A 23,589-nucleotide genomic window follows, 5' to 3' on the forward strand; every position below is an offset into this window, starting at 1 on the left:
GAGCAATGAGAAGCAGGAAGACAGGTGCAGTTTAACAGGTGAAATTAAGTGACCTTTCCCTCTAAGAAATAAACAGCATTAAAAATATAATCGCCCTCTTTATCTCTAACTGCTCTGTTCCACTGTCACACAGACCTTCACTGGTGATATCTTCACTGGGAGGTTATGCACATTGACAAAGTATGGAAACAGTCTGCCAGTGAATGTGTGTGTGAATGTGTGTATGTGTGTTTTAGTATCAGGATCAGAGAACGACAGCTTCCCTCTGTTCCAGTCCAGATTCACTCTGATCCTCTGGGGCTTCTTCTTTACAAAGAGAAGACTGGGTGGAGCTGCTGCTGGTGACCATGCTCTGTATTTACCTTGACAGAGGTTTATCATCCATAATCCAGAGCTTATGACTCCCTTCCTCTGGAAAGACTCTGCTAACATACCCAGTCCCCAGTATGTGCTGTCTCGAACCTCGACATCCCAGCTGTGAGTCCCTGAGTCAAAGCCTTCAGAGCCCAGGACAGAGCCAGTGTTAAACCTCTCTGGATTGTCAGGAAGCTTCTGTCTCTCTCCTCGTCTCACACTTTTCAGATCTTCAGACAGAATGAGTTCTGCACCAGCAGAGTTTGGATCCAGGACCACAGGAGTGTAGGAGACCATGTCCTTCATCTTGTTCCAGATGGTGAAGGCCAGGTTGCCCAGGTGTTTGGCCTGGTCTATGAGAGCTCCTGAGGGCAGCTGTGGCTCCTCCAGCAGGGGGTGCTGCTGGACTCTTTCCACTGCAGCCTTGTAGCTGTGCAGGAATGAGAGGTCTTCAGCTTTCAGCTGCTCCTCTGTGGCTCTGACTGTGTCTGACAGAGCTGCTATCTCTCTGCTCAGAGCCTCCGTCTTCTCCTTCATCATCTGAATCTTCTGCTCCTCTTCCTCCCTCAGTGCAGCCATCCTGGCCTCCTCTTCCTTTTCTAAAAATTGGTGAATCTTCTGAAACTGCTCCTTAATCTGCCTCTCTGTGTGTCGGGCCTGGAACTGAATGTGTTCTGCTGCTTGATCAAACTCCACTTTAACTTGTTCAGAAACCTTTAACTTCCTCTTTAAGAGCTCCAGAGTTTCCTTGAGTTCCTTCTTGTGTCGTCGTGCAGCTTCATCGATAGGTCTGAACCTGTGCTTGCTGTGTTTTTCTGAGTCTCTGCAGATGAGACACACTAGCTGCTGATGATCCAGACAGAAGAGGCTGAGTTTCTCAGAGTGCAGACTGCAGAGAGTCTCTGAAGCTCTCTGGGGTCTCTCTTGTAAGAAGGACTCACACAGGTTCTTTAACACCAGGTTTACAGGCAGTTCTATTCTTGAAGACCTTCTCTTACAAACTGGACACTCACGTGCTGGTTTCTCCGTCCACCAGCTCTTCAGACAATCTTTACAGAAGCTGTGGCTGCATGACAGAAAAACAGGATCTCTAAAGATGTCCTGACAGACCGGACAGCAGAGATCCTCCTCTGATTTGGAAGCCATTGATTCTGTGAGTGCAGCTGAAAACACAGCAAATGCAAAGTACAGTCAGTCATAGCTTCCCTCCCCCGACTATTGTCACCTTGAGTCACATTGTTGTCAAACTCACATTCAGTGTGTGGAGTTTCAGCAGGTTGAAGTAGCGATGTCGGAGTTTTCTACTTGTCTCTCTGTAGCTGGACTCACTCAGAGGAAGTTGATAGTTTGGTCTGAAGAAAAATATGATCATCTGCTCTTAAGTCTGTCTCTGTGGTGACCAAGCAGAACAAACCCCTTTCTGCTTTATCTCAGGTGAGTCATGTGAGGGTCAAGGTTTGATGTACTAACTGATAGTGTGTAGCAGAAAGTGGCGACAGCTTGCGTCAGTTCAGCTTTAGACTGAACGTAGTGGAGCAGTTCCACTAAGTAAAATCCCAGAGTAAAAGGTGACTGTGGGATATTAAGGGGAACCATGCACCACCAGGGGCTGCAGGGTTACTATAGTTTATGTAAATATATGTGACATGCAGTTTTTTTTAATTTTAAGTTACATATAAAACAAGCTGTTTTCTACATTATTCACACACTGTTTGACTGAATTAAAATCCAGTGCAGTGATGAATGATGATGAATATGAAGCATTATTTAAATGTTACTGTTGTAAAAGCTGAATTTTACATAACCAGTGAATGTGTTAACATGAGCACTGTTCTGGCCTTGATCCCAGTCAGGGTCTGGGGTTTATAATCCTAACAGGGTCCAGGTTTGTGGTCAGTTTTAAGTCCTGAATGTGTCTGATGCTCAGTTCTGCCACAGGCCCCTCTGGCTAGACAGCCAGGTCTAGCAGGTTCTACTGAGAACTCACTTTAGCTACAGGATGCACCATGGGATAGTTATGTGCCTTAACAGCCCATCCAAAAACTTATCAGTTTTACTTTGCACAATGCCATGTAAATATACTTAATTTTGCCATGCTTCAGGGTGATTATTATAATAAACATAATGTTAATAAAATGCAACAGTGTCATAATTTAATAGATTAACAAGTGACTTGCTACAGTTTTCACCTGGGAGGCAAGTGTAGCACTGTCAGAATTTCTATATGACTTTGCAGTCAGCTCTGCAGAGTGTTTTAACATCTCTCATCATCCCTGTCTCAAGCAGCAGCAGGTACCTGTCCAGTAAAAAGTTTTTGATAAACCCACAGCAGAAATCAGCAGACAAAACATCAGTGATTATAATGATAAACACTTAGCAGCAGCTATAGAGCCAGATATGTCCCCCAGGAACAAAACAGAATAAAAAGTGGAGTGAATATTGGATAATACATCCATCAGGTGCCCAGAAACTCACATTTTAAATTTATATTGTGTCTCTCTCTACTGGAAGCGTAGGCAACTGCTTCTCTAACAAGGAAGTCTTAACAACTTTATAAGATAAGAACATGTCAATTTTTTTTTCAGCCCAAATATATTTGAAGATTTCTGACCTTGGTGCACAACAGTGCTGGTATTCAAAACACAACAGCATATGTGTTTGTTTAAATGAAAACAGAAATGATTTGCAGGACGTGTTCTTTGCGTTTGTTGTTTCCTCTTTGATACGTATTGACAGGACAAGAGGCCTTTTTTTGAGAAAATACTTTTGCTGAGCTAATAAACCTATGCATAGCTCCACCAGCTGCATTCATATCTATGAACGTCACGCACAGTGCTTTGCTTTGTACTCAGCGATAAGTATACAAAAATTGCATGGTTAATATGCACATATGTAAATTCTATTCTTGATTATTCAAATACTTGATTCTGTCTATTTTTGAGTACTTGGAATTTATTTATCAGGATGTGTGTGCGGTGCTTGTTCTCATGGTGTTATGTTGTCTGTTCTCTAGTGCTGCTTGAGGTACTGAAATTTGTTTATCAAGATGTGTGTGGTGTTTGTTTCTCATGGTGCTATGTTGTTTGTTCTCCATTGCTGCTGAAACACAAAAATTTCAGGGATCAATAAAGTACCTACCTAACTAACTAAATGCAAATGTTGTCTTCCGGGACCTGTCAACGTGACAGCATCACGCAGCCGCAGATTCCTACTGCTTGTCTGTTGACACACGTGACCGATCCATCCCTATCCCGTTTCGTCAGCAAGTGGAAAAGATGTAATTTAACAGGATTTGTTGAGATAGTGAGGTTTCTGATGTATTCTTTATGAACCTGTGAATCCGGTAAGCACATAAATACGATACTTGCCGGGTACATGTTGCTTGACAGAGCTAATTTATTAAGCGGACAGACAAGATGCAGTTAAATGCTAGCTAGCTAGGTTAGCATGTAGCACATAGCTGGCAAGATAACGTTAGCTCGCTGGATCAACGTGATGTGTTTAAATGCCTGTCTGACCTGCCGACGTGCACCCTAGACCCCGAGGCCTTCTCTTGGTAGAGGCGTGAAGCGTTTGCGGTTTAAATGAGCCGTGGTACGGGTTAGTCAGCAGTGCAGTTAGTGTAACATTCGTAGGTGTCAACTAGTTAACTTAGCTAATGTCCAAACCTCCCGGACAACTTCTGGTGACGCTAGTGTTTTGGCAGTAAGTTGCTAGATTTGAGTTTTGGGGGGCTGTTAGTTTTTTTAAAAGCTAGGATTATCGTCAGCGACATGAGTGAAGACAAAACAGTTTGTCTGTTTCTGTTATTCGATAGCCAGGCGCACTGACTCCCATTGTGCTTATTCTTTATTCTGTCAGTGTTTCTCAAAGGAGAGAATCTGATAATAAACCATAACACAGTCACGGTCAGGGACCAGGGGTCTCTAACAGATGTGCACACATCACCTTTTCTATAAATAAGTGATTTTAATGTTTGTATAAATAAATAGTATAAAGCTTGATGATTCTGACATTCAAGAAAGACACCGGATAGCCACAGTGACATTTAGCCTACTGTGGCCTACTGTAGTATGCATGAGAACTGGTCTGACCTGATTTTCTGTTGTGTCAAATGTACTGCAAACTGAATGGATTTGGCTGATCCTGCAGTTAACAGTATACCAGGGCTCATGTGTACTAGCTACAGCAGGCACCTAGAGTCAGACCTGTTGACTTGTCGGCCTCTGGCCTGCAACCAGCAGCAGAGTTTTTGTTTATGTTTGGTCCTGCCAACAATCACCTGTCTGTCCCGCCATGTGGCCGGCCTGTTTTCTTACACTGACTGATGAACTGACCTGGAAGAACTCTGTAGTCTATTATCTGCTGTTCTAGACTGCTCATAAATATTTTAAGGAAGGAACACAGTGAGAGCACAGTCTTGTATTCCCTGCACTTCTAAGGCCTGAACACAGTATCACTCCTGTGCTTCTGAAGGTGCATTTTTACACACTTTGCTGATGTTTTCAGTGTTTGGAGCTCATTCTTAATATTTGAGACCGTATGTTTATGAAACAACAATCTAACAGTGATGTAAGACTGTTAAAACCATAATGAAACATTTGAGAACATCATGCTGCTAAAATAAGATATTTTTTTTTAAGTCAGAACAAAATGTAGAAATCATTCAGAAGTTGAAATCAGTGTAACGGCATAGTTGAAGCATTTTCATTTGACAGGAGAGGCGCAGTCCTGAATAATATATTTACTGTATGTGTCTTTTAGATCTAAACTGAAACCATGCTGAAATGGTTATCTGGTGAGGAGGCAGAGCCGGGATCCAGAGTAAGTGCATATGTGCTGCTTTTTGAATGATCACAGTCAGGCAGCCCCTGTTGTCAACACTGTCCTATCTAACAAATACACATTTACATTCAGAAAGAATTTTGTGTATGAGTAACATGCCTCACAGCTTTTCTGTTGTTGCTGTTTTCATGCATTTGTCATCACTTTTACATCCCACTCTGATTTTAGTCAGCGCTGACAACCTTTCTCAGACAAGTCATTTTCTTGTGCAGCCTTACTGTCACTTACTAGTGGTTTAATGAGCTGAGAGGAGACCCAGTGAGATGTGCAGTCTGTCTCATGTCCACAGAGACTGCTGAGCACACGGCTTTGACTCAGACTGTTAAAGCTCACACTTCCTGTGAGGGGGGGAACCACTGCTCGAGCCTAAATCCTCCTAAATCCCCATCATGTCTGCTGTGCAGCCTATATGCTTATCTTTGGATTAGTTCTTAGCTAGGAGTGCAGTGCTAGATGAAATTGCTTAAATTACTTAGCCATTAAATTTTGCAAATACAAGATTCAGTGTATTAATCCGAAGGATTTAAGATTGACTTGTATACATACTAATGTGAGCTGGGACTAAAGCAGCATTATTCATTTTGTTGGCTTTGATATCAGTCATGTATGTTTTGAATTCCTTTCCACTACTCAGTGCTCTCGCTCCACTGAACTCAACGATACACTGCATTCTTACTGCAAGCGCCCCAACCTGACAGATCACATTAAATACACAGCTGTGTCACTGTCATTTCTAACAGCGACAACACAGTTTAATAAGCTCACCGTACCGAATAGTGGTGCATGAATACCTGCTATTGGTGTGTATTTAAAGCCTTATGTACCTTATACATGCAGAAAGAATGAGCCCAGTCAGATATGCAAAGTTTAAATTGAAAAAGAAAAATGATAACCTGTACTGGAAACATGTATTTATGTATCAGAAAGTGGCCTCAGTGCATCCTTATTGTCTTTCGGGACCTCTCTTAGCAATTACAAGGGTGATTGCCTTCCAGTGCTCTGTCCTTATTCCAGCTCCAGGGGAGTTTAATATGTTGTGTAGCCAGGGTGTGCAGTTGTAGCAGAATCAACCAAACACAGTACTTCTTTTTTGGTCACCAGCCCACTATGCCCCCTGTCTTTCTCCTAAGGGCCCAGGCTCTCCCCGCGGTGCTGCTGGTGGTGGAGAGGCTACTGCTGAAGAGTTGGCAGAGCGCCTGAGCCAGACTGAGCAGCTGGTCACTCAGCTGAAGGAGCTGATCCGAGAGAAGGATGCAGCACTTCACGCCAAAGATGACCAGCTGAAGGTGAGGACGGCTTCTCACCTGGTTTCTGCTAAACATGCTGATTTTAGATGTGTTGTATCATATGATAAATGTCTGTTGGCTCTGTTGAAATCAGTATTAAAACTGGTCTTTGACTGCTTTGTGTACAGTAATAGTCAGATGGATTTGAATGTGCCCTCATTATAGAGTGTAAGATTATTTATGCTCATAAAACTGATCATCTGTGATAATTAGGAACCATATTTTCATTGAAACTATGTGGTTACCTGAACCATGACACAAAGAACATCTGCTTTTATTTTCAGTCTCTCACATTTGTAAGTTGCACATTATGTTAATGAAAATGCACTCTTTTATTACTTTTTGTCAGCATATTAAAACATGAACTACACTGAAGCTAAGCACAATCGGTCTTTGGGGTTTTAATGATGTTGATCTTCCTCAGTTATGTTTGGGGCTTCTGCCACTGTGTATTTACAATACTGCTAAGATAATTCCTTGTGTTTTAGCGTGACATGGATGTAATTGTTCTTGTACAGCATGCAATAAAATAGCACATGCTCTGGGGCTTATCTGCCAGGGATCAGTATCTGACTGAGCCAGGCACAGTTGGTCACGTGAGTTACTCTAAAATGGTAACACAGCTGTCACTGGAGTCATTGTGTGGGACCTTGTAATAAAACAGGTCAATCTAGTTAACCATTAAACTTTTAAGTCAAAGTTTACTGTACAGTAAGACAGGAATGTGAGATTAGAGTTCAGCTATGAAATGTTAAAGTTTGGCTTAGAGACCACATTAGAGCAGAGTGCAAACAGAACTCCACTGAAAGTCATGATTGCACTGCTTGTCACCCGTCACACCGCCACAGTCGTCTTTGCAGCTACATATAGTCTCAAGGTTCAAGGATTTTATTGTCAATTCACCATATGTACAGGACATACAGAAAATCGAAATAACATTTCTCTCTCACCTAGTATTGGGTGCCATAACATTTAGGAACTAAAATAGAATATGGTAGAATAAAAATAGAATAGAATAAGAACTGGATTGACGTAATTAGGATAAATCTAAACGGTACAGCCAATAAGCTGTGACTCAAAACTGAGTACAGTCGGTGATAGTAGTGCAAACAATAATAGGAGATTGTCAGGTGGTTCATCATCACCAGGGCATTGGTGTACAGATGTACAGTCTGTTGTACATTACCCTACATATTGTACTGTAAATATCAATTGTACATATCCATCGGTAAATTAGTTCTTGACTGTACAGACTATAGATACCGCGCACTCTGCACAGCTGTTATTGCACTTCTGGTTAGATGCTAAACTGCAGTTTGTTGCCTTGTACTTGTACATGGGTAATGACAATAAAGTTGAATCTAATCTAATCTATATTTCAGATGTTGTGATGATTGCTGCTGCTAAACGATGTGCTGCAGATTGTAGTGTAACTAAGCACTTAACAAGTGTATTAAACCTGAAGTAAAGAACATATCTTCTGTGACTCAGGTGGAGAAGGAGGCATGTGAGACCAGACTGTCAAAGTTGCGTCTCCAGAACAAGGCCAAAGTGACATCCCTCACCACCCAGCTGGAGGAGCTGAGGAAACAGCAGGGAGGTCAGGACACGCCAACACACAGCAAGAAGGTATAAGCACGCACACAGATTACATGTGAATACCTACAGTACATACTACACCTCACCGCTATGTGTGTGTAGATCTTCTTTTAATGCTAATTCAGATTTATGTAGTTAGCGGTTTTTACCACTAGGGGGCTCGTGTAAAACACATGCACAGTATTATAGGCTTATGAAGTTATTATGGCTGCTGTGTTTCAAATAATTGCCAGCACAGAGGTGAGTTTTGTTTCTTGTTTTCTGGCAAATGTGCATGCATGCATGGTTTTATGGCTTTGTGATCTTGTCTCTCTGTAGGGGTCATCAGAAGGTGGAGGAGAGCAAGCCAGTCGGGGCAAGATCGTCTTGCTAAGGAAGAAGGTTGAGGAACTGGAGCAGCAGCTTGCACAAAGAGATGAGGAACTGGAAAACAAGGTAAAGTATCCTCATGCTGTTGATTTACAACAAAATAAGAGCGTGGTCCTTCTGAGAGGCTTGTCAAAAATGTTTCACCCAGGTGGTTTCCCAAAAATGGACGGCATGGTTTTTTTTTTAATTAATATTTTGTTTTGACATCAAACAAACAGGAAAGTCTGCATTAGAACACGCTTTGCATTTTTAGGTTTCTGAGTTGTGGATATATATCGGAGCACTGTAGTCAAGGCTCAGAAGGCTTCATACGGTGGAGCAACTGCAATAAATGCTAGGCTGAGATTCCAAAAATGAAATTGTATAGTAGTGAAAAACATTTATTCGTGACATCATTTACACACCTATATTAAAAAAACCCTTTAATTCAAGTTGAAACTCTAAATGTCGATGTATTTATGGCAGGCACTGACTCTTTGAGTGTTAACTTTAATTATCACACCTCATTAACTTGAAAGGTGAAGCCACCATCATGATCAAGGTTATTCACTGATTAATTGTTAAGTCTTCTCTTGAGGAGAAGTGTTAAAAACCAAGAATCCTGTAATTAACAGAGCTGTTGCTAATAGAAGCAGCTCCTGATCTGTGAGGCCTTGCACTGATCCCAGTTTAAGCACTGGCTCAGTGAACATCATCGAGGCTGTTCACCTGTTTGTTCTTACTGCTGCTCACTGGCTGATGCCTAGATAACATGTTTAAACATTTTCTCGGTTTAACATTATCTTCACTGAACAAGGTGCCCTGAAGCAATCAGAGATTTTCTAATGTGGCACATTATTTGATTTTCTTAGGTGCACACTGATAGAGTGACATGCAAACAAGTCTTCAAATGTGTTTTCATTTCGCAAACAAAAAGCCTTACTAATGACTTTCAGAGCAAAGTGCTGGAGTCACAGCGGCAGCGAGGCGAGGAAATGGATGCCATGCTGACGGAGAAGGACAGGAAGCTGGCAGAAAAAGAGGCCTACATTGTGCACCTCCAAACTGCACTGGCAGGAGATCAGCCTGTAATGCCTGCACCCCAGCAAAAGGTTAGACCTTCTCAGAAATGTGACATGAACACCTTGTCACACCATTTCAATATTTTTCCATAGCATCCATCCATCCATCCATCCATTTTCTTCCGCTTATCTGGAACTGGGTCGTGGGGGCAGCAGTCTAAGGAAAGATGCCCAGACTTCCCTCTCTCCAGACACTTCCTCCAGGTCCTCCCGGGGTGTGGAGGAGCAGCGGTTCTACTCTGAGCTCCTCCCGAGTGTCTGAGCTCCTCCCTCTATCTCTAAGGGTGCGCCCAGCCACCCTGTGAAGAAAGCTCATTTCGCCTGCCTGTATCCGGGATCTTGCCCTTTCGGTCATGACCCAAAGTTCATGACCATAGGTGAGAGTCGGAACGTAGATCAACCAGTAAATCGAGAGCTTCGCCTTACAGCTCAGCTCCTTCTTCACCACGATGGACCGGTACATCGACTGCATTACTGCAGAAGCTGCACCGATCCGCCTGTCAATCTCCCGTTCCATCCTTCCCTCACTCGTGAACAAGACCCCATTTTTCCACAGCAGACATCTTGAAATTAGGCTAGAAGAAACAACGGCAGAAGAATAATATATGTTGTTTACATACGTGCATCTCTCTGAGACAGTGCCGTTACCAGTGCCCTCAGTGATGCTCGCCCTGTCTGTGCCTTCTCAGGTGGCAGAGGACAGTGGAGCAGTGCAGGAGCTCCAGCTGCTGGTACAGAGTCTGACCAGAAAGGTGGGAGAAGCAGAGGAGCGCTACAGTTTGCTGCAGGAGCAGACGGACAGCCTCAGAGAGCTGCTGGCCACAGAGAAGGAGCAGTACAGCCAGAAGGAGAGCATGTACAAGCAGAATGTAGGTTTTTAAACCCTTCAGCTGCTACACTGGCAGGGTTCCGATCAGAGACACACACAGTGATTCACTGTTTCTTGTTCATTGTAGAATTTGATGCTGTATGTTAATGAGAATGGTTTTTGTGTATCTTGTTTCTGATGATGCACGTTGTGTCTATTGTTAGATCCAGACATTCAAAGACATCATCATTCAGAAGGATAACCAGCTGATGCAGATCAACCAGATGCACGAGCAGGAGCTCTTTAAGCTAGCAGCCAAGTCGGATGCCAGTGCAGACTTGGAGCAGGTAGTGACAGCATCCAGCTCTGAATCGGCCATTAAGGAAACACATTTCTCCAACAGAATCTTCGGTTTTGTCTTTGTAATATTGTTTTGTACAAGTATGCAACAGGTACTGAAGGATTGAATTATGTCAGAGGGAAGTCAGGTCTTACTGCTGTAGTTGTGTGATTCCAGACAACACATATATATTTGCTGTATTTAATCTCAGTAAATCTGTGTAACTGTCTTAATGTGTCAGCAGTGGGTTGTGGATATTATATGAAGTTAGACACGTCTTCTCTGTCTTGTTAGCTTTTGAAGGCGCTCAAACAGAAGCTCCATGAGAAAGAAGAGGTGTTGCGGGGCAAAACCCAAGTCATTGACGTGCTCCAGGGAGAGGTGGACGGCAGGGACGAGCAGATAAAGGTCAAGAAATGTCTTTGTGCCCTCTGTGTATATGTATATTTTGTGATGACATGCTTGGCTTTTAATTATGGCTACTGAGAGTTTCCTGCCATGATATGATAGCCATTCTCTGACACGTCGGGAATTAATCAGATTACACTTTTCACATCATTGACTGTCCTTCCTCTTCATCACCTTCTCACCCCACAGGAGCTTACAGAACGGCTGCGTCGGCTGCAGGTTGAGCGAGAGAGCCTGGAATCTAAGATGGAGGCAGAGAAGCACGTGATGCGAGCACAACTGCGCGACCTGATGGAGAAGCAGCAGGCGGAGCTGCAGCGAGTCACCACGCAGCATCAGGTACAGATTGATCAAACCCAGCGGGATCTCCTGGGACAGCTGGAGGAGCTGAGGAGGGTCTCGGTCGCAGTGCCACCTGCCAGCCAGGAGGCCCCAGGAGGTGGAGCCATGCTCACAGATTCAGCCTCCATTCAAAGGATAGCAGAGCTGGAAGGTTGGTTTTTCTCTTATGTTATTATTATTATTTGTTTTTGATAATGTTATTTACATGTTGAGAATGTAAAAGATTCATGGTGGTTGATGAATGTTCAGCAGTTTTTTTGTGATGTTAAAGTGCACAGACTTTGATCAGCTTTTTACTCATTGACTTTGACTTATTTTCTTCCACATTTTATGTCTTGTGTATCCAAGTAGATCCAGTTCACCACATTTAACAATAAATTGGGTCAAATACAAAAATGTCACCAAACTATTAACCTGCCTTTTTGTGCCATAGATTTATTTTTTTGTAATTAAAATTGTATCAGTTTTTGTTATGTAAAATGAACACAGATAAATCCCACAATTTAATGAAATAAGACAATGAAAGCTGTTTATTCCAGTGGTTAAAATAAATCGGTGTGATTTCTTCAGAAATGTGAGCACCACCACTTCATCTGTATCATCGTCTTTCTCTTTCTTTATGCTTTCCAGCCCAAGCAAAGCAAAAAAGAGATGAAGCCAGCAGATCAGAGGCCAAGTTCCTGAAAATGAAAGCCTGGTCTAAGACTCGAATCAGACAGTTGGAGGAGGAGCTGAAGAAAATTCAGGTGAGATGACCAGCTTTTTAGACTGTCTTCACAAGTCTGGATTTTCAGTGTTGCTTCCTAGAGGTGCACATCACAACCCCATCAGAAGGCAAGAGGACGTCTTCTCAACAAGGCTACACGGTGAGAAATGAGACCCACTGAGCAGATGTTTGTCTTGTCCCCTTAAGGCTGGAGCCGCCGCCCCAGACCTGACTGCCCTGCGGAGTCGGATCACAGCGCTGGAGGAGGAACGAGAAGAAAACCTGTGGAAGGTGGAGCAATACAAGGAGCTCAAAACAAATAACGGTAACGAAATCAAACCTGAGCGGATTTTACTTCCTCGGGTGTAGTATCAGCATTGACACACAATGTTTCTTTGTGAATTTTACTCACCTGCTCTATTTTAAATTAATTAAGTCACTGTTGAGTCCGAACACAAACATTGTGTGTCGGGTGATTTCTGCCAGAAATGCTGGAGGCTAAGCTGGTGGTGTATGAGGAGCAACAGAGGGCGCTACAAGCAGACCTGGAGCAGTTCACCAAGAGGGCTGCCTCTCAGGTCAGGGTCCAGGATTCTTCACCTCTCCTGCTTTAGGTGCTACAGTTGATGAAGCCTGCTCAGATCTGGTGTCCTGACCCTCTCTTTCTGGTCACAGGCCAGTGAGTCGGGCAGCGCTGATGACACTCAGAGCCAAGTCCTGGAGTGGCAGGAGATGGTAGCTGAGGCAGTGAGCGCCAGGGACCGGGCCAGCGAGGAGAAGACTGCCATGGCCCTCCGCATTAGCCACATAGAAGAGGAACGAGAGGGTAAGGTCTTTGCTAGAGGGTGACACAGTGTCAGTGGCTACCAAGGAATGAAGGCGGAAGCAGAAGGCTCAGTTGTGTATCACCACTAAGTAGAATTGGAGTAACTCATCAGGGTGAACATTCTGGGACACGTTTTTTTCTTTTATAGAAATAGACACATGGATGTTTGCATTTGTCACGTCCCTAAACCTGCCTGATGCACACCTAATCTGCTTAGAAAATCAGACGCCCTGTGCATCAACGACGCTCATGCACAGCGAGTCTCGTTTATATTAAGAAATGCCCTTAAGTACTATTCTGCTAAGAGCTGTAAGAAATCATATGCCACAGCCTTAAGCAAAAAATGCAACAAGTACTAGTGTTTCCATTAATACACTGGATCAGCCTGTGACATAAGTTGCCTTTAATCTGATTTTAAACTCTTTTACTTTAATTACCATAATTTTTCGGCCATCCTCAACTGATTAGAGAAGAAACTTTGGTGTTTGAACCAGGATCGTACGCAGCATTTTTAAAAGCATCAAATCTTTATCAGCAAAACTGACTGCAACAACTAGCACTAAATTATGGAGAGTGGTATCAATAACAGTATTGATAAGTCTCTGTATCAATAAGCAGTTTCAGTGTTAACATCATTAAAATCCTAACAATACCCATGCCTTACAACAACACAGAGATCAAACATTTTGTTAAAGTCTTGCCATGCCGGTGGTGCTGGCTTCTGTTTGACTGGTCTCACTGGCTTCCCAGTCCAGAGACCGGTGCTGTTTCTGTCATCTTTATCAATTAATTTAGTGTCGCTGGAATCTGTGACACATTTTGAGTCACTGCCTTAGACAGACGCCCTGAGCTTCACCACATGTTCAGTCACTAAAGTGTCTGCTCCTGTTTTCCTTCGGGGCAGCTCTGAGTCACAGCTTCTCTTACAGTGTCCCACTGTTAGCAGCCCCTCCGTTACACTGTGGCAGAGACAGATGGAAGAGTTCGACCCACCTCTGATGTGGGAATACTTTATTGTTTTTCTAGATAGCGTAGTGATTTCTTTTGTTGTTTTGGATGACTGCCTTGCTGCACCCGTGCTCACCCTCCGCACCATCACAGCTTTATCAGTCATCCACAAATCAGTCAAGAGGCCTACATCTCATGAATTTGAAAGCTCATATTCATTATTATTTAGCTGTTGTTTCCTATGTGAACGTTGCAGTCCTGGTGTCTACAGATGTGACAGATAGGAGCCATATCCTCTCTCTTATGTTGTTGTTTGTGAATCCTGATCCTAGGCTGATGAAGGCTACGACAGAGTTCCTGCTGGAAGTGTTTGAGAGGTGTAGTTTTAGCTTCATATTAGAAACGCCTTTCAGTGTATCACAGTAGAATTTAGTAAACTACTGAAATGAAGGTGAAGTTCAGTTCATTTTACACCTTCTCTTATTTCGTCCCACTGTTAGCAGCCCTTCCGTTACACTGTGGCAGAGACAGATTTGGAGTGTGTGTGTGTTACTGGTTACCATGTGTCCTCTGTTGTCTGACTGAACATTACTGTCATCTTCTTTATTTTTCCCATCCTCACCTGTTAATGGGGAGCACGTGGCTGGCCCTGTGCTGCCTCCCATCTCGTGGACCTTTGCCCCCACCCTCCCTCCCTCTCCAGCCCCTGCTCCAGGGATGGGAGCAGCCACACAGAACAGTTTCCCATCAGTTTTGTGCATGCAGGCTCCTCGACACCTCCGGTGCAGCTCCTGCTCACTATACTGCCTTCAGTTTCCTGACCTTAACAGCAGGAGTGACTACAGGCAGTACAGTGGCAGACTGCACTTTACAGTCTGTCATCTTATTTCTCTGGTCGTCCCCTTTCCCGTGTTTTTCCTCATTTCTGCTCCTTCACCATTTTCTGTTCTTCTGTCCCAGTGTTTATGTTCTGTCCTTTGACTACTGGTGTGGCCACACTGCAATATTTGGAATCGATACCAATAATAGCATCCTGGTATCAGAGCAAATCAAACAGAACTGTCATTTGTCCTGGGATGGCTTCATGTGTACTACCTCTGAGAAGATGACCACTGTGTGTCACCCTTCAGAGATGTTAGACTGCTTCATGTTACACACACACACACACACTATGTTTGTTTGTAGGCTAAAAACGTAGGTGGAGATGAAGTGATCTTATTCATTGCACAACATTTTAATCACTTATAAAGCTCACGTATTCCAGGTATTTTTAAAAGTTATATGCACTTGTAATGGCCAATGATTTACTCTAAAATCTGGATTTACTTAAAATATTTATATGTCACATTTAGGAAATAGACACAACAAGTACAAGTCATCCTTTGATTACCTGAACAAATTTCAGTCACCCCTCTAGGCATCCTGCTGCTTTGTTTAAAAAATAAAAAAAGAGTAACGCATAAAATGTATTCTTATGAAGTCAAACTCAAAATAAAGTGGCTTGTGGTGCCTTTTACACAAATTATGGCTGCTGATTTTGATTAACATTGTGTGCTACTGGCTGTTAAATTGCAGAATCAGTGAAGTGGGGTGGACATTAATGAACCTGTTGTGAATAATGAGACAGTAATTAACCCTCTTTATGAAAGACTGCTGCAGTAAATCCTTCTCCAGAGTTTTTCTGAGCTGTGTGTCTCACTTCACCATTTCTTCTAATGCTGACATTAGGCCAAAACCTTTCCTTTTTTTTTAGCTTTGCATTCTTTCCATCCAGTCATTGCTGTTGCTGTCAATTCTAATGATTTCAGGTGCAGTTAGTACTGGAAGCATGTACACTGACTGACTAATGTTCAAATGCTACCAGAAATACTGTAATTATTATTTTACTGCTGAAGTGGAAACCAAGTCCTGTGTGATGCACAAGTTGCTCTGATGTGGCTTGTAGCGTGACGATGGCGTGCTGGCTGTTCTATTGAGTCAAATGGTATCCAAGTTGGCTCATCCTCTGCTATAAACAGTATCTAAAGGCATGTTGACTACAGTGTCACCGGCATTAATGCTTGCTGTGCTTTTGCTTCTCTGATTCACTGCTGCTGCCCACTCTTTCTTAACCAGAGATATTATAGGAGGAGTTGGTTTTACAAATACTAGTTTTAGGGAAATAAGTAAATCAATGAATTGCCCTCCCTGTTGAAATTTAGATCTTCCCAGTCTAGTAAGTGAATTCATATGAACCCAGTCCTCTCTATAAAATAAACTTACGGCATCAGATATCAGACACTGTGCTGGGTGCTGTTCACAAACAGAAGCAGACGCTACTGGAAAGAAACATATTAACTGGTTTGGCTTCATGAATAATGCTCATTTCTGTCATGCTGTTACACCCACTGTGTATGATCCCTGCTGCTGTGGTCATTGGAGGTGAAATGGCCAGTGTGATGCCAACTGGCTCTGCTATGCTTCACACTTGTGTTATGCAGCATGGTTAGTGTAGATGATCTTTGTCCTGATGTGTGTTCTGAGTTGTATTTGTAGTGTTATAATAATCTAGTATTACATGCATAGTCCTCCTGAATAGAGCCCACCTCAGTTGAACCCACACTGACCACTGCTCAACCCACTGAACTCCTTTTCTTTTTCTGCCCCACTTTTTGGTGTGAACTGCCCCCCCCTCTTTTTCCCCCTACACATCAAAATCAGCCTGTTGTCACAAAACAGATGGGAACATGTTTTGTTCAGTCTAATCACTTTGACATTGCCCTGCTTGCACCCTGTGCTTCTAAATAGTGATCAAATGATATAAACGTCCCTCTGATCGGCACCTGTCTGGTCTTCTTATTGAAGCCACAGTGATGACACATTGGTTTTAGGTGTGACTCATGAAAATGGGCCCTCTCCTTCCTCCCACGGCCACTTTCACTCCCTGTCTCCCACGTTTGATGCTGTTTGACTTTGCTATGCAAATTAGGTGTGCATGGCTCTGACCGGAGTGTTGCTTCTGAAGTGTTGCTCAGGTCTACAAACGTTATGCAGATGCAAAAGTACATACATATCTGGGGTAACTTTCTCATATTGGGGTGACTTTCTTCATCCTTGATTCTCTCAGTCTCTGTCTCCATATGTTTCTTATAGTCTGTCTCTCTTTGTCATCTTTGCTGATGAAACCGTTTTTTGCGTTACAAAGTTTATTTGTGGTGTTGAATGTGCCTCATCTGCTTCTTCATCGAAACCATCTGTGCCATCACTCTTTAGTCTACTCTGCATCTTTGCCATTCTGTCTTCAACAAATGTCTCCCTTCACTCTGGCACCATTCTGTCCATTTTGCACCCATCACCTAGTCACATATACATCCAAGCTCACCTCCCCCTTTCCCTGTGGCACAAAACTGATTGAGGATGACTGGTTCTTTCCTGGCTGCTCCGATCCAGCACTGGCCACTCGGCAGCAGGAGATGGAGGAGGAGCTGGCTCAAGCTCGGGGGCTCGACCAACACAGGGCCAAGAAGCTGACAGCTCTGGCCCAGCGGAGCCTGCAGGTAGGTGGCCAGGCTGGTGTCGCTGTGTCTCGTTGTGGACTGGTTTTACCAACATACCTTTGGACATTTATTTAATGCTTACTTTACCAGGTTGTTTCCAGTGGCAGCAAAGAGCAGCATCTTCTGCAAGCTGCAAACTGCACAATGTAACTTCACCCAATCCTCTTGTCATTTTCAAAGGCTGGAAAATTTTGCTTATTGATGCCTTTTGCTGCATAACAGCTTAACAACTGAAGTTGTGTCCTTGTACTCCAGTGGGGTACTTCCTGGCTAGCTGGCATTTTGCACAGACAGATGGCTTCCTCCTACCTGAAGTCACCGGTATCTACCTTAGGTCAGCCTGCCATAAAGATTGGAAGAGGGCAAGGCAGCTAACCTGCCTGCCTCCAAAAACCCTCCTGCTTACTAGCAGCACCTCCTGTTGTCATCTTCTTCAGCTACTTTATACAAAGACAAATGTAGAAATGACTGTTGGATATTTTGTGGGATTCACAGGCAGAAAAGTCCAAATTCGTTCTTTAAAGAATTTGTGTTTTATGATTTGGTAGCGCTCAGTTTCAACTCAGTCGTCTCCCCTTACAGGAGGACTTTGAGTTTGATGGGCACGCCTCATTCCAGGACCCACGCAGCACCTCAGAGAGCACCACCCCGATGGAGGGAGAGAACATGGGAGGTTGGTGGCCCGAGTACAGTACTCCTGACACAGGTGTGAGAGCTGCGGGACAGTTGTACACCGGCATGCACACGGTCATCTGCACTGGGAACCTTCAGTTGTTTTTGGGCTGATGTTTTATTGTGTTCACCATAACACTGTGGATTGTGGCTGTCGGTTGGTTTTGTCTTTTTTTTTCGTTTAACCTGCCAGTATAGTGAAAGTAAGGCCTGGGTTACCTGCCCTGGGTTATTGTGTTTTACATGCAGTAAGGATTAGCTTGGTTCAGCTTGCTGCACACCTTAGCGTGCTGCAGGTAAACCGAAGCTAATTCCCATTTTACTAAATATAACTCTGGGACAACAGGTTTTATCCTGAGAGTTAGACACTCATTCATTTGTTTGCATTTTCATCAGTTGAACATGTGCATGCTGGTTGAGCTGCCTAGAGTTTGTTTGGATTAGTTCACTGAATTCTTGTGTGAGCATATAAACGTAGGTGTCCAGATGCTCCCCATCTGTGGTAAGTTCTGTTTTTCACTGTTTGCATGTTCTGCTTCTTTTTCTTCATTTCCTCTCATCATGTTTTATGGTCTTTTAATCTGTTTCTTATCATGAAACCAGATAATACATTGGCAATATCTAAAAGATTAAGAAAACAAAAATACAAAATGGAAATGATAACTGTGGAGTTGTGTTTTAAATGGAACACTGTATGCTAGTATCCTTTAATAAGCCCATACTCATAAGAGAGGCATCTTTCGATCATCCCTTTCTACTGTTAAATCCTTCCAACAGATTTTTACCTACTTACCCCACTTTTACCAATACAAGCTACGGCTGTCACTTCAAAACTATCTGTAATGAATGCCAGCGTAACCCACATAATCATAAGCTTTGCTGAAGAATTTACTGATAGTTCTGTTAATTCACCTGAGGGAAAGCCAACAGTTAATTTAAGCTTCAGTTTTTATTGTGAGGTGGATACATTTAAAAAATACAGCAGTTTTATTTTTATCTATAATTTTTCTTTTGAAATCAAAATATTTTACACATGACATCTCAGATGTTTAGTGTCCGGATTATTTGCTAAGCATTACTCACTCGTTTTAGCCATTTGAAAATCAGTTTTACTGGGGGGACGACCGTTCTACCTCCTGAACCACAGCCGCCCCCTTGTTAAAAAAGAAAACCACCACTCTACCTTGAAGCAACATTACTTCAGATGGACGTGCATTTTATGAACACCCCCGCCTGGAGTGCAAGATGCAGCCTGTTGCACTTACATACAATGAATTTTTAATTAAGATGGATAGTTTTCCCAGCTTTAGTTCAACTTTTAAATATTGAGCGACAGCCCTACATTACAACAATTGACTAATAAGTATTCTCTTTGAGCTACTTGAATGCTTTTAATCTGAAACCCCTGTGCAGGAAGCGTTACATTTCATTAATGGTAACTTAACAATGCCTGAAGAAGTAGCAGAGAAGGAGAAATTGGAATTACTGAGTGAATGAAACCCCAAATGGAGAGGCTCAGAGCAGCACAGTGATGAGTATCACGTGACTTTGCAGTGGAAGTGTTCGCTTTGATGAGTTTATCCTGTGAAATATTAGTTAATTCCACCTCCCTTTACTGTCCTCTTTTTCTTGTCACAATATATCCCCAGTACCAGTTATGACCTCCTCCCTTTCCCCATTATTCCAGATGGTCTGCGGTCTGTTGTGGAGGAGCTGGAGCTAGAAAGGAACCAGCTGCAGGAGCAGATACTGAGCCTGGAGGAGCGCTGCCAAGGTCTGGAGGATCGGCTGCAGCTGCAGGCACGCATCGAGGCATTACAGGTAACCTCATTGTGCATACATCACGCGCTATCTCAGGGCTGAGTCAAACTGTAACGTACCTACTGATGAATAACTGAGTAAACACAATGAATCGCATGTTTCCCCCTGAGGACTGGGATTTTGTAACAAACCCTTCTAACACAGGTGACGTTTGATGTAAATGAAGATGAGCAGCCATTTTGGGCCTCTCAGGTGTGTTTGGTCTCTTGTCTATGCGTGCGCTAGAGAACACCTCTGGCGGTGACGGCTAATGGTGTGGTGTGCTTCATATTCCGTTGCAGACTCACTGGGTGTTGTAAACCACACTTAACTTTGTAACTGTCAGAAACGGTGAATAACACGTCATTATTAACACGCGAATGGGGAAAATAAGTATCAGACGATATCAGTGGTTCCGATAGTGACTGTGACGAGTTAATCAGTCTCATTGGCTGCCGTTTTCCAGCGCGTCTGCTGTTATCCATGTCTGTGTGCAGTGGGAGTTTAGTTTAGAATTTAATCTTTGCTTATTGATCTCTGGTTTGCTCCCACTACAGAATGAGTCAGAGAAACTGCAGAGCCAAGTTGCCAGCCTTCGATTTCAACAGAGCAGGGATGCAGAGAATCATCAGCTACTGGTTAACAACCTTAATGAGCAGCTCAAAGGGTAAGAGTTTCATTCACAGAGAAAACATAATTAAGCTAAATATATCAGTTTGCGGTTTGAGAGCTCATTAATAGACATTGCACTAACTTATTCTCTTTCTACAAAAAACATTAACCATATTCTCAGGTATATTATGTGTATTTATTAGATAGTTTACTAGAAGGGGAGGCATCCAGAAAAAGTCCTCAGCTGCAATCAAATCAGTGACCAGGCCCAGAATCGCACTTTCCCGTTTGCTAAGTTTCAATAAAACTGTCTCAGTAACTGCTCCAAACTGACAAAAATCTCCTAGAAATTTGATCAACCCACCAGATTTTCCAGATTTCAATTCCTTCTCCACTATAGTTTATTTACAGATGTTTCTCTGACTGTGACATGCAGATGAGTGTAGCAAGTTGCAGAGACAACATCTTTAATAAGGTAGTAGAAGTGTTAATACTTGCATATATATAGTTTCAACCTGTAAAACGTCAGTCCTGTTGTCCCTGAGTCACAGGCTCTGCACTCTGAAATGAGAGTCCATTCATTATATACAATAGGATTTCCTCACAAGTCATAATACAGTGTATCTGTACAGTGGTGTGTAAAATTTAAATAAAACACTGAAAGGTTTTGCCTGGAACATCTCTGCAGACCATTCAGCTGTGGCAAAATTTGCACCCAAGACACAGAAACTGGGCCACATCTCTCCAGTCGCTGTCAGGTTGTCCAGCAGCACCTCTCTGTACCCATGAGCAGTGTAAACTGCCTGACACGCTGCAGCATGTGACCAGGTGTTTGATATTGGTATGTTCAGTGTTAACAGTTTTAAGTGTTGTGCTTGTCTTTTGTAGGTTGACAGAAACTCAAGAGTGCCTGGAAAGCTCCCTCGTTGAGAAGGAGAATACACTGGCAAAGACGTCTGAGAAACTTGAGCTGATTAACAGCCTCCGAGAATCATTGAGTGAAAAAGAGGTTCAGTACAAAGAGGTGACTGACAAGCTCCTTCAGACTGAGAATGCTGTAAGTTTTGCCTCCTTTTATTTTGTGTGTGTGTGAGGATTCATCACTGTACATTGTGTAACTGTTGTTAAATCTTTCTTCTCCTCCTTTCAGCTTGAGAATGTTTCCAAGAAGTGCAGTAGCTCAGAGAAACAGTGCTTCAAGTTGAAGACAGAAGTTGCAGATCTCATGCAGAAGCTGACTGTGCTGAAGGAGAAGGTGTGAATGAATGAATCAGTCTTCATATATTCTGTTTAACATAATGGTTTATTATTTTATCCATTTATTATTACATTTACGGGTTGCAGTTGATCAGATAATACTCCTTGACACCTGCATAATGAAAATGTGAAACTGGTTAATCTTATATGGCTTTGCATTAGTGAGGGAACATTTCCTGCCTCACTGTTGTTTTTGTCTTATTATTTTCAGACACAAAAGCAGGAACTCACCATAGAAACATTACAAACTGAGCTTGATCAGACATCTGAGGAGCTGGACAAACTTAACACCACACACTTAGAAGAACGAGCTCAACTTATTCATGACCTTCAGAGCTGTGAGCGGGAAATCGATAGTCTTAAAGATATCCTTTTGGAAAAGGACAAGGAGATATCGGTCCTCTCTGGTAACATGGTGGAGTATGCAGAACAGATCACAGTGCTGAAGCACGAGATCAAACTCAAAGAACAGAACTTGGTCCATATAGAAAATGCACTGAATAAGGCAGAGCGGGAGGCCAAGATTATCAGAGACTCACAGAATTCAGACCAGCAGACCCTGAACAGCAAGATCACAGAGCTGGCTGGGAAACTCAAGGATGCTGAGATGGAGTTGGCCAGTGCCAAAGAGGAAAGAGAGTCGAAACTGACTGAGCTGGAACATCTGATAAAGCAGGCCGATGAGGACAAAAAAACTATTTTGGACCTTCGAGGGGAGATCCAGAAACACACCGTGAGCCATCGTAATCATCTGTCAGAATGTGAAACACACATCGCTTCTCTAAAGGAACAGCTGACTTTATCCGTCCAAAAGCTGCAGGAATCACAAGGGCTTGTTTTGCAGCTCAAGGACAAAAATACTAGTAGTGAAAAATTACAGCAACATCTTCATGATAAAGAACAGATGTATGAAAGAGAACTGAAATCTTTCAAGGAAGAGCATAACAAACTTCTGGCACAGGTGGATAAATACAGAAGTGAAATGCAGACATTGTCCAGACAATTAGAGCAGCAGGAACAGAGTGAGGAACATATAAAAAGGGACATCCAGGAAAAACTGGAAACCATAGCATCACTGGAAAACCAACTCAAGGCAAATGATCAACAAACCAGGGATGAGAGGCAGAAATTCAACAGTGAACTGCAAATCCGGGACTCTGAGAATCAGAAGTTGAGCGATGAACTTCAAAGAAAATCTGAAAATATCTCCAAACTTAAGAACATGTTAAAAAGTGTGAAGACTGAGAACGAGCAGCTGCTTGACAGACTTAAAGGGCTGAATGAGGAGCTTGAGCTACAGAAGCAGAATTTAAAAGAACTTCAAGAAAAGCTTACAGCTGCTGTTGAACTTAACAGTGGTTTGGAGGATCAAGTTCGTTGCCTTACACAAGAGAAAGAAAGACTTGACATGAAAGTAACTGACAGCATCAAAATTATTTCAGAAGTTACAGCAGAAAAGGATTCGTTGCTAGCCAAAATATCCATATTGGAAACACAGCATTCACAAAACAACAAGATTATTGAAGGGCTACAAAAAGATAAAGAGGAGCTGACTGTTCGAAGTAATGAGTTAAATAAAGTTCTTGATCAAAGTACACACTCACACTCAGAAATCCTGGCAAAAACAAATGAATGTAGTCATCTTAACCAGTTACTTAGGGAGAGGGAGGAAAAGGTCACCCAGCTGCAGGAACAAGTGCAAAGCTTGACTTCTAAGGTAGATCAGCTCCAGCATGACATGGCGGAAAAAGAAAAGACTGCCAGTGATCTTTGTGTACAGCTACAGGCCCAACAAGATCAGCAAATGCAACTTCAGAAAG

At 42.8% G+C, this 23,589-nt stretch overlaps 2 protein-coding genes across 2 annotated transcripts in view; one reads left to right on the forward strand and one right to left on the reverse strand.

Annotated features, from left to right (window-relative positions):
- Positions 1 to 3,571, reverse strand: LOC109961647 (nuclear factor 7, brain-like). Its single transcript, XM_020602651.1, has 4 exons — positions 3,493 to 3,571; positions 2,544 to 2,650; positions 1,607 to 1,706; positions 1 to 1,517 (listed from the first exon to the last, which is right to left on the reverse strand). Exon 4 carries the CDS (start codon positions 1,498 to 1,500, stop codon positions 106 to 108), a length of 1,395 nt encoding a protein of 464 aa, XP_020458307.1. The 5' UTR covers positions 1,501 to 1,517; positions 1,607 to 1,706; positions 2,544 to 2,650; positions 3,493 to 3,571; the 3' UTR covers positions 1 to 105.
- Positions 3,572 to 3,579: 8 nt separating this feature from the next.
- Positions 3,580 to 23,589, forward strand: part of LOC109961660 (golgin subfamily B member 1-like) — a 34,628-nt gene continuing 14,618 nt past the window's right edge. Inside the window, exons 1-22 of the mRNA XM_020602666.1 lie at positions 3,580 to 3,697; positions 5,119 to 5,178; positions 6,330 to 6,485; positions 7,977 to 8,114; positions 8,403 to 8,519; positions 9,389 to 9,544; positions 10,204 to 10,383; positions 10,547 to 10,669; positions 10,957 to 11,070; positions 11,260 to 11,563; positions 12,043 to 12,158; positions 12,326 to 12,443; positions 12,605 to 12,696; positions 12,794 to 12,944; positions 17,277 to 17,428; positions 18,011 to 18,134; positions 19,788 to 19,921; positions 20,066 to 20,113; positions 20,458 to 20,567; positions 21,401 to 21,569; positions 21,663 to 21,767; positions 21,981 to 23,588. Coding sequence (XP_020458322.1) covers positions 5,134 to 5,178; positions 6,330 to 6,485; positions 7,977 to 8,114; positions 8,403 to 8,519; positions 9,389 to 9,544; positions 10,204 to 10,383; positions 10,547 to 10,669; positions 10,957 to 11,070; positions 11,260 to 11,563; positions 12,043 to 12,158; positions 12,326 to 12,443; positions 12,605 to 12,696; positions 12,794 to 12,944; positions 17,277 to 17,428; positions 18,011 to 18,134; positions 19,788 to 19,921; positions 20,066 to 20,113; positions 20,458 to 20,567; positions 21,401 to 21,569; positions 21,663 to 21,767; positions 21,981 to 23,588 — 4,260 coding nt within the window. The 5' untranslated portion in view covers positions 3,580 to 3,697; positions 5,119 to 5,133. The remainder of the gene's footprint in view (positions 3,698 to 5,118; positions 5,179 to 6,329; positions 6,486 to 7,976; positions 8,115 to 8,402; positions 8,520 to 9,388; positions 9,545 to 10,203; positions 10,384 to 10,546; positions 10,670 to 10,956; positions 11,071 to 11,259; positions 11,564 to 12,042; positions 12,159 to 12,325; positions 12,444 to 12,604; positions 12,697 to 12,793; positions 12,945 to 17,276; positions 17,429 to 18,010; positions 18,135 to 19,787; positions 19,922 to 20,065; positions 20,114 to 20,457; positions 20,568 to 21,400; positions 21,570 to 21,662; positions 21,768 to 21,980; position 23,589) is intronic.

This window comes from Monopterus albus, unplaced genomic scaffold (genome assembly GCF_001952655.1).
Source record: "Monopterus albus unplaced genomic scaffold, M_albus_1.0 scaffold57.1, whole genome shotgun sequence".
NCBI lineage: Eukaryota > Metazoa > Chordata > Actinopteri > Synbranchiformes > Synbranchidae > Monopterus > Monopterus albus.